Here is a 10420-nt window from a genome sequence, read left to right on the forward strand (position 1 = left end):
ATAAACATTAAATACTGTGGATGAAAGGGGCCCACATCTAACCTGACAAGCTCAGGAGAGGACTTTATGGCAGTCTTGCAAATTCAGAGACCTAAACTAACCACAAAAGATGGTCTGAAAATCAAATATTTAACTACAAACAGTTATAGTTGGTAGTCATGTTCTAGGCCAGTATTTTCCCTGACAAAGATCAGCTTAGAGCTTTACTGAGCCCATTTGTCTTTTTGCCTCTAAGATAACATATCTGGAAATGTATGGGTAACTTGTAACTTTCATTTTTTTTTTTCGGACCCCTCAGGGCACCTGGAACATTCCCTTGTTGTTATTGTTATGAAGTTAATTGTCAACTGTTAATTATGTAAAACTATCCTGTATTCATCTATGTAAAAGAATCATATGTCCATCATTTCACTTTTTACCCTATCGCAGAAGTTTTTCCACTTTGCTTTATCTTACCTCCTTAATCTATCACCAATGGATTTCATGTAACCCACCTATATCCCTTTCCTTTGATTGCAATGTATAAATACATATTTAACCCATCATTCTCTGGAGCATTATCTCAATTCATTGAGGTTCTACTTCCCAGGATAAGTCAACAGTTTGGCTCAAATAAACTCACAAAAATTATTTACAGGTTTCCAAGGGTTTTTTTACACTAACACTACAAAATCTTTAACATAAAGGTTTTTTATATGCCCGTTAAGAAAGTATGTGTTAGGAGGTAGATAATTGAGCTTAAGACTGATTTTAGCTACTGAATTGGATAAATCATAACATGACATTTCCCAGAGATTTTTTTTTTTTATAATCATCCTATTTAAAATAAGAAAAGCCAATGATAAGAACCAGTCACACCTATAGACCTGAACATCCAGGGCCCTTGTCCTGGGCCCCATGGCCCCACTCTGTGTACAGTGCCAGATGCTGTGCCCCTTATTCCCACATAATTATGGTTCTCTACATTTCCACAAAGGTCACCAACTTTCAAACTTAGGCATTAACCATCATGGAAACCTGGGTAGTATCTCAGTTTCATCACCAATTAGCTGAGTCATCTTGGCAAGCCATTTAACATCTCTGGGTCTGAGCTTCCCCATGTAAAAGAAAGATATAGTAACCATCCTGCTTGGTTCATAGAGAACACATGTGAGACAACAGGTACAAAAGCACTTTGAAAAGTAGTAGGAGAGTTTTTATCATCTCAAGACCAAGTTTCCTTAATATAGAACTCAATTTTCTCCTGTGCCTTTTGCCAACAGGGATCTGGAGAAAATCCTTGATCTTATCAGAAATTCAGAATAGACACCCATCAGAGGTCAAATGTACAGCAAACTTAGGTTATAATGATAGAACTAGGACCTTGGTATTATCTCCTACCTGACTTTTGACCATTTAGCTCTTTGTCACCTTTAGGAACTCTGTCCAAACCAGATGACTTTTTTTTTTAATTATCTTTATTGTTGAAATTATTATGGATGCCCCCCTTTTATCCACATTGACAACCTCTATCTCTTACCTCCCTCCCCAGGGCCTACCACACAATTGTCTATGTCCATGGATTATGCATATAAATTTTTTGGTTAATCTCTTCCTATACACCACTCTCTGCTTCCTTCTGAGATAACTTTCTACCTCCCAAACATAATCCAGACCCTTTTGTAATTCAATTATTCTCTTCACTTCAAATCTACACTCTTAACTCATCCATTCCTCAATATGTTACTTTAAACACAAAGAACTAGTCCCTCTATTCTTACAAGCAGTACTCCGCAGGGCTTTTGAACTCAGAGCACCCAGGGCTCATGTGGTGATGGATTACATATTGTCTTATTACAGTTCCTATAAGATTCTCTGACATTGTCCTGTGAATTCCTTTCTTTATAATCTCCACAGATCTCTATCTTGTCTCTCCAAATAGATTGCTGGTTCACTAAAGCCAGTGACAGGCTTGCATTCCTTTTTTACAGGGTAAATATTTAGTAAATATTTTTAACTGTCCAATTAAAACTTAAAAATGTCCCAATGAGGAAAATGTCTGAGGAAAAAAGAACCTATATAAAACAAAATGAAAGAGATAAAGTTATAGGACAGCAAATTATTGATTGGGCTCTACTCAAAATAGATCAGAAAGCTAGTCTATTCAAGAGAATCCTTTCAAAACAAAATTTATGCAAATATTATATACTAGAGGTCCTATACACAAAGATTCATGCAAGAATGGGCCTTCTTTACCCTGGCTGCCAACACGCCTTCACTCTGGCTGGAGCCATCTTTCCACCTTAACATGCTGCCCAGAGGCCCAGAGCAGCTGGGGTGGTGCCTATATAGGCAAATTAATCTGCCAGGGTTGTTGGGTTAGTTTGCATGCACACTTCTGATTGGCTAGTGGGCATCACAAAGGTATGGTCAATTTGCATCTTGCTCTTCTATTAGTGTAGGGTTTTTTGTTTGTTTGTTTGTTTTTAATTCAGGGACTGAAGTAGGGAATATCAGTGAAAAGGAAAACAGACTTAAATATATCTTCTCTGTTGATAGTATTAGCTAAAGATTTATGACAAAATTAATTTTCTCATCATTAACACTAAAAAGTTATCCACATCCATTTTAATCTTTGGCTTCATTGAATTTGGTAATCAAAGTTGTACCAAAGGCAAGTCTTTCATCAGGCAAAATTAAAACATCACCAACTAGTATAGGAAATGGATTATTGCATAGTTTAAGGAGTTGGCAACTTTTAATGCATCACTGAAATTTTAATAGAAAGTATGGTCAGGAAGAATGTGAACACATTTCCTAGAAAAACACAAACTTCTAAGCATTCTTACCTTAAGCATTTTTTAATAAGTAGATTATATTTCCACATACTTTTTACAACATTGGTTCATAACACTAGGAAGTTTGGGACTCTGATGGCAGTGGATAATTTCAACAGTACTAAACAATGACTTGGGGGAAAAAGACACACACACACACACACACAGAGAAACCTGAAATCTGAAATCAAATTTTTGGAATGGAAAGGAACCTTTATGATAATCTAATTCCCTTCACTCAGTGAAAATAATCACCCTCTAATTTCTCTAACTTATGAATTAGAGTTTTTACATATTTAATGTATCTATTATAAAACATAGCTCTTGGCAATTTCTTAGAAACAGAGTCCAAAAAAGTAGAACCTTGAAACACAGCAAGTCTTTTAGGAATATAAATATAATTCTTAGTGCTAGCATCAAATCAGATCTCTTGAACCAGACCTGTGGTATCATTTTTCAATTTTATATTTTAACTAGAGGCCCAGTGCACAAAAATGTATGCACTGGTTGTGGAAGGACTCAGCCCAGCTTGCCCCCCTCTCACAGTCTGGGAGCCCTGAGGGGAGCAGGCCTAAGCTGTAGTCTGACCTCTTTCTGTAGGAGATGACCAGCTGATAAGGAGAAGGCAGCACCCCCCATCAATCTGCTGCTGCTGCCACTGCTGGTCCCCAAAGCTGCCAAGGTATTTTCATCAACATGGAGTCCAGTCCCTTCACCATAAAAAAAATGACAACTTTCTTTAGGCATTTTCAAGATGTTTCTATCATAGAATATGACCTTTCTTTCTTTCTTTTATTCTCATCTGAGGATATTTTTCCATTTATTTTTATAGAGTGTGAAAGAGGGAGGGAAAGACAGAGAGAAACATCAATATGAGAGGGGCACTTCAATTGGTTGCCTCCTTCATAAGACCTGTCCTGGGCCCTGGCCAGGGAGGAGCCTGCAACCTAGCTACATGCTCTAGACCAGAATTGAACACAGACCCTGAAGTCAGCAGGTCGAAGTTCTATCTACTGAGCCAAACTAGGTAGGGCAGGATATAACATTTCTTAGATCCTCTATCAGTGGACCTTCATTTTTCTCCTCCAAGAATGTGATGGAAAAACCCTAGATCACTTTCTTGGATTCTTATTACCCAAGTTACCAAGAACACTGTGAGGAGCATACTGAGAGCTTAGCCAATGAGCTGTTAGAAAAGGTGTTTTTTCTGCAGCTCATGCTCAGGGGTGGGATTACCAGCATGCTGCAGCTGGCAGGCCCTGTTCTTTCCGGGTCTCCCCTTAGCCACAGTGGCAGGCAGGCCTCTTCTCTCTGGGCTTGCACCATCCATGGCTTGCCTCATTCATACACAGTCTCCTCCCGCCCACCTACATGTGCAACCTCCTTCTGAGTGGTCGTGATGTTATAGCATCCTTGACAATTTGCATATTACCTCTTTAGATAGATAGATAGATAGATAGATAGATAGATAGATAGATATGGAAAAGAATAATGATAAACACGAATACAGAAGTACCAGCCTAGAAACATGGAAAATGCAAAATGACTCTGAGGAGAGGCCCTCTTGGCCAATTCAGTGTTAGAAGATCCTGGTAGTCAAGTTCTTGAGCTTTGATGTACTATCACTGGCTTAAAATCTGAAGACCTCAATTTTGAGACTTTGAGCCATCAATTTCATTTGTGTGACCATTGACAAGTTCTCAAATTCTGTTATTAATGGGTGTTTTGTGTGTTGTTGTTTTTTTTTCCTTAAAATATGGTTCTTGAAGGGATTAAATGAGATAATGTATGTAAAGACACTTCACAGAAAAGTATAATTTGCATATTACCTAGCCAGTTTACTTACATTAAAATCTATTTTAATCCAACTGTCAAGAGTATAATGATCCAAAATGTCATAATACTACCTCTATAACCCTTGGTTATGCAACTCTATCCTGTAATTAATAAAATTATTAAGAAATCCCTGGCTCTATTATGTTCCAGTCCTTGCAGCAGTCCTCAAAGTCACATGGCTTCAGCAAATGACACATAGCCAGCAGCTTCCACCTCTGCCATCAGCCACATCATGCTGAAGGCTCCCATCAATGTGGTGAACAGTAGTACCTTTTTTTGCTTCCCAAGATTTCTGCACACATGGGCTTTCCATGCCTGTGAGGCTGTCTCCATCACCAGCACCTGTCCTCTCTGTGACTCCACCCTTCCTCATCTAAGGGGCTCCATCTTGCTTGGACATTCATCAACCCTCACAGTAACTCTGCATTGGCAGAGTCAGTGAAATCTTCCTACCTCAAGAAAGTCAGCACATGCTCATAACTCAGGACCCCCCTCAGTTACCCAAACTCTGCACACTTGGAAAGGCACCTTAGGTACTTCTCAAAAGTCCCCTGCTCTTGTCAAACAGAATAAATCAGGATCCCATGGGGTAGGACTCCTGAATCAGAGTGTGAGCAAACCCTAATGATCGCCTATTCCAACAGATCATCTGAAACATACTTACTCTGGAGTTAAAGCCACGTGGATGGGGACAAATTCCACCATCTAAAAGCAATACAGCTCATGTGCTAGGGTGCAAATAAGACACAATGCCATATCAAGTGTCAGAGTTGCCTACCAGGAATTCCGTTCTAGACAGCATTCCTAGTGGCCTTACATGGTGTTTAACAGAGCTGAAAGGGACCCTAGAGATGAGGACCACACCTCAATTAACAAATGACATAATTAAGGTACGAAGAGAGGAAGCAATGTGCCCAGGATTGCACAGTGAGTGTCAAAACTGGGAAGAAATGACAGGGTCTCCACCTTCAGGCTCTGTTGCCCCTTCCATAACCAAACAAACGCATTCTGCCCTGATTCATTAGAGTCTATACTGAATATAACTTCCAGCTGCCTCCTTATCCCAAAGGAAGGGGCATGGCCAAGTGCTCCCCCCCCCCCCCCCCCCCCCCCACCCCCGGCTCCCCACAGCCCAGTGACTCCAAGACACAGAATCAAAACTGCAATGAGGCCACTTGATAGTGCCCTCCACCCAGACAGGGTGTTTACAAGCTGCTCCTGCTCTTGCTCTTGCATCATGCTGCTTTCTCAGTCAGCGGCACTCTAAGTACTGAGATCTGATTGGTTGATTGATTAGCTACTAAGTAATAATATTTATAGCTTCCTTCCTGAACTCACAGCCAAAGCAGCTCTTCTAAATAGCTCTTTTTCCTTCATCCTTTCCACCTCTACTTGCCTATAAATTTTGAGATTCATCATGCAATAGGTCAGGGAAGCAATTACTTTGGGGTTTACCCCTAAAATGAAAAGAAAAAAAAAATCAGTGAAATCCATAGAGGAAAATCCCCCTAAACCAGTGGTAAACCAGAAAACATGTATTGACTCCAATTACACACAGCACTCCAGGTTTCTGTAATCTAATGGTCCATCTAGGTGTCAAAGCTATTTCCCCAGCTTCCCAGAGAGGCATGCGCACAATCCTTTAATCTGGGCAAGAGGTGAGCTCTAGAGATAGATCTTAGAGCAGAAACTGCTGATAATGGAGGATAAAGTCTGAGCTGAGAGACCTACAGCTCAGCAACCACAATATTTGGGAAGCACAAGCACAAGGGAACAGGAGTGTGTGTGTGGCAGGAGCTGAACCAGGGTGCTAAACTACATTCTGTCTGGGTGCTGAGGATTTAGCCGTAGGGCCCAAGTCAAACAGGCGCTTATCTGAATGCTCAGAAGCATGGAAGCTTGAGGTGATTCAGAGCAGACAGACACCTGGAGGCAGCAGGCCCAGCTCTATTTTTCAAGAACACATTTTTTCTCTATATTAACATATACAGGATGTGTTTCTGTTTAACAATTTTATATAATATGCATGCGCATACCTGCATGTGAGCACATGCACTAGTATTTTCTGCATCTTTTCTCCCAGTACCCTAGGGGTCTCCTGGTCCCCTTGGATACTGCACTTCAGTGCCTGCCACACGCACAATTACTCATCAGGGCCTTTGCATCCACTTGTGTGACCTCAGACAGACACAGGATAAAAATAGCATAAGACAATAGAATTCATGAGGGAAGAAAGAGGAGTAAAGGGTAATTTCTCCAGAAAATATCCACCTCTTCTCCCCCAGTAAAGTCAGAAGTCAGCAGAGGCCCGTGAGATCCCAGGAACATCAACAGTCTCTGTGACTTAAATGACATTTGGGGTAACAAGGAACCCCAGGTGTCTTATATCTTATATCTGTTTCTCTTAACTTGACCAGGCTGGCCACGGGGGAGATTGCTCCCCACTCGTTTCTTCTTCCAAGTGGCCTTAATAAATTCATGAGACCATGCAAAGCCGCATTTCTCCTCAGTCAGAAAACATTGATCAATATACAGCAGAAGCACTTACGCTTTGTTCATAAAATCTCCTGTGCCACTGTTGGAACATTCCCACACCCAGCTGACAGGGTCCACTCCCGCCAGCATTCCCCTGGCAGATAGGCTGCTCCTGAGGACTGGGAGGAGCAATGTTATGCAAAAGCAAACTCTGAACTTAATGTCAAGCCAACATCAATCAGCTTAAAACAAGGCAATGCCAATGTCCTTGTTTGCTTAAATGCCCTTGTTTCTTAACGTGATGGAACTTGTGGAGTGGCTTAAAGTAGGTCAGTGGTCCACACTAGGACAAATACCAGGACAAGGCCTCAGAGTATCTCCCTAGCAGTTGTAGTTGGGAGATAAGCTTCCTCGAACTCCAGTGTCACAAAAGGTCAAAGCGAACCACCTCGGCTGCCTCTACAGAGAAATCTGAGCAGATATGTGGGCACCTTGAAAGAAGAGCCTATTCAATTGCCTTGTGGGCAAACTATTCCACAGTTGCCATGAGAAGATATTAAAAAAAAAACAAAAAAACATACCAAACAAACATGATTACCTCAATTTAGAAGCAAAAGGCATGGGGGAAAGGATGCTGAGAGCCAGGGAGAGGCATTACTGGGAATCTATTTCCAGGGGCTCTTCGCACCTGTTTGCAAGCACATCTCTCAAAATAGCATTAAGCAACAAGTTTCTAAAATGGCAAACCTAATGCTCCTTTTCCCTGGAAGTGCTTTGTCATGGCTGTTGCTCTTTACCCAAGAAATCATTTCAAAAGAGCCTGCAGGATAAAGCAGAAGGACCGTTAACATGTCTGCAGCTCTGGCTGCAGCAGCAGACCCCACAGGGGTGCGATGCGATGCCGGAGAGGCTGGAGTTGGGCGCCCCTGGGCCCCACCTCCTCCCGGAGCACTCACCATCAGCAGGCTGAGCGCGGAGTCTGGCACCAGCTGCACTGCCATGGTCTCCGATTCCCATGCACAAACACTTCTACACAGTCGGTCTGCCTGGGCCCTGGGCGACTGCAAAGCATCCACAAATACCTGCCAAAAACCAGCCAAAAATCCAGATTCAGAGTGCAAAAGGCTCAAGATGAAGACAGGCCACGTTTCACTAGGGGTGGGGGAGGTGAGGGCGATATTGGGAAGAAGGGGTGGGAACTGGGCTTAGGGAGAAAATTAAAAAGGAGGAAAGCTGCAGGTTATTTAAAGGTGAGCCCTGCCTGGCTGCGCTAAGCTGCACAAGCACAAAAACCACATCAAACACAAAAATAAAATCTGAGAAAACAGAAATTTTAACTGACACCTTAGCCTAGGCAACAACTCTTCTTTTAACTGGCATTTAAAAAAAAAAAACATTCCCCACTGCAGATAAATCAACCAGCCCAACACCCCCGCCCCTTTCTCTGCATCTCTAAGCAATTCTGCTGCATAAACATGCTGAATGTCACAACCTACCGCTTGCAATCTGGTCAGAGTCTTCTTTTCTGCAGAAAGGTGTGTCCCTTTTGCAAAATCAAGTATCTGGGAGTCAGGGAGAGGAGCCTGACCACAGCACCAGGCGGTCACTGGAGATCAGCAAATGCCCTCATTATAACTGAGTGGGAAGTCAGTTATGAACTGACCCCTTTCCTCACCCCCAAATCTACTTCTCTTTCCCCAAAAGAACTGGCAAGCTTAGTACCCGGTGGGGCTAATATACTTCCAGGAACATGTAAGTACACTGCCTGTTCTGCTAGCGTTCAGATCTCCCTGCCTGCAGCACATGTACTGAGAAGACAGACACCCTCTACCTCTCTCCCTCCCTTCCTCCCGCCCTTTCTCCCTCCCATCCCTTCCCTCCCATCTCTCCACCAGGCTGCCTGTTAGGAATTTTGAAGGAGCCTCTCTAGCTCAGGGAGGCTAATTTGTAGCCAGGGACACTGCTTAACACAAAAAGGCAAATTAGCCTTGAAAATCATATCATGCAGCATTTTCCTTGGAAGATGTCAATAGAGAAAAAAATAGAAGTCTGCCCAGTCTTGTTACTTAGTAAGTGGCTCAAAAGACTTCCCAGAGTCCAATATTTAAGAAAGTGAAAGCATCTTGTGTATGAGCACTGTCAAGCTTCTATCTTTTTATGGAGGCTACTCAGTCAACTAAAAATAGCCATTACTAATACTTAGAGTAATAATTTTTCATGTCTGTTTCTGATTTCTTTCTTTCACTCACCTGCTTTAATGACTCCAAAAATTCCTTGAAATGAACTAGACATTGTGAAATGTAGAAACACAGAGACCAACTTTTTTAATAGAAACCAGGGTGGGAGAAATTAATGGGCTTTAAATGTTGGTATGAAGAAATATAGGTTTTGTCACTATATAACTTACACTTTTAAAAGCATTTAATTGATCATCACAGTGCCTGGTATAGAGTAACTGTTCAAAGGTACTCACTAATTGAATGAAAAGAGTCCTCTCACACTGTTTATCCTGTGGTGGAGGTCCATGCTGTGTGATTGAATACTAATGTCCTTGATCTCAGGAAGCTCTGAGGATCACTCCCTACCTCCAGGTACTGGAAAGTCATGGCAAGATCAGAGTCAAGGGAGTGTGGCCTTCTATTGAGCTAATCAGAACATTTTGCACTTGGTGTTGAATTTCATAATTTTTAAAAATTAATAATTATTTAAGGAACATAGCTATAGCATGAACTTAACCTTACAGATAGGTTTCTAAATAGATTTAACTGATATTTGCTGAGTGCCTACTGCAGGCAGTACTCCATGATAAGCTTCGCAGAAGATGCAAAGCTAAGTCATATTACTGCCCCCATGAGCTTTTTATCTCATAGATGCAGTAATACCAACTCATTTATAATACAAGACAATATATGATAAATGTTATAAAATGGCCTGGCTGATGTGGCTCAGTGATTGAACCAAGAGGCCACTGGTTTGATTCCCAATCAGAACACATGCCCGGGTTTCAGGTTCAGCATTCAAGAAGCCACCAATCAATGTTGATTTCTCTCTCATCGATGTTTCTCTCTCTCCCTCTTTCTCCTTTCTTCTCTAAAATCAACAAAAACATGTTGATAAAGTGACTTAAAAACAAATAGTTTGGCCCTAGCCAGTTTGGCTCAGTGGATGGAGCATTGTCCTGTGGACCAAAGGGTCCCAGGTTTGATTCTAGTCAAGGGCACATACCTCAGTTGCAAGCTCCTCCCCAATGGCATCTGATCCCAGGGGGTGTGCAGGAGGCAACCAATTGATGT

The 10420-nt window shown here is 41.8% G+C and overlaps 1 protein-coding gene across 2 annotated transcripts in view; it reads right to left on the bottom strand.

Annotated features, from left to right (window-relative positions):
* The window catches only part of FRMD4A (FERM domain containing 4A), a 595439-nt gene extending 586625 nt beyond the window's left edge, over positions 1-8814 (bottom strand). Inside the window, exons 1-2 of one of the 2 annotated variants that reach the window (XM_036460347.1) lie at positions 8624-8740; positions 8084-8209 (exon numbers count right to left, since the gene is read on the bottom strand). In XM_036460347.1, coding sequence (XP_036316240.1) covers positions 8084-8128 — 45 coding nt within the window. In that variant the 5' untranslated portion in view covers positions 8129-8209; positions 8624-8740. Of the gene's footprint in view, positions 1-8083; positions 8210-8623 lie in introns of both variants that reach the window. The other variant, XM_036460333.1, reaches the window with a different exon arrangement.
* Positions 8815-10420: the final 1606 nt, after the last annotated feature.

The sequence above is a fragment of the Pipistrellus kuhlii genome, unplaced genomic scaffold, assembly GCF_014108245.1.
Source record: "Pipistrellus kuhlii isolate mPipKuh1 unplaced genomic scaffold, mPipKuh1.p scaffold_m20_p_1, whole genome shotgun sequence".
NCBI classification, from domain to species: Eukaryota; Metazoa; Chordata; class Mammalia; order Chiroptera; family Vespertilionidae; genus Pipistrellus; species Pipistrellus kuhlii.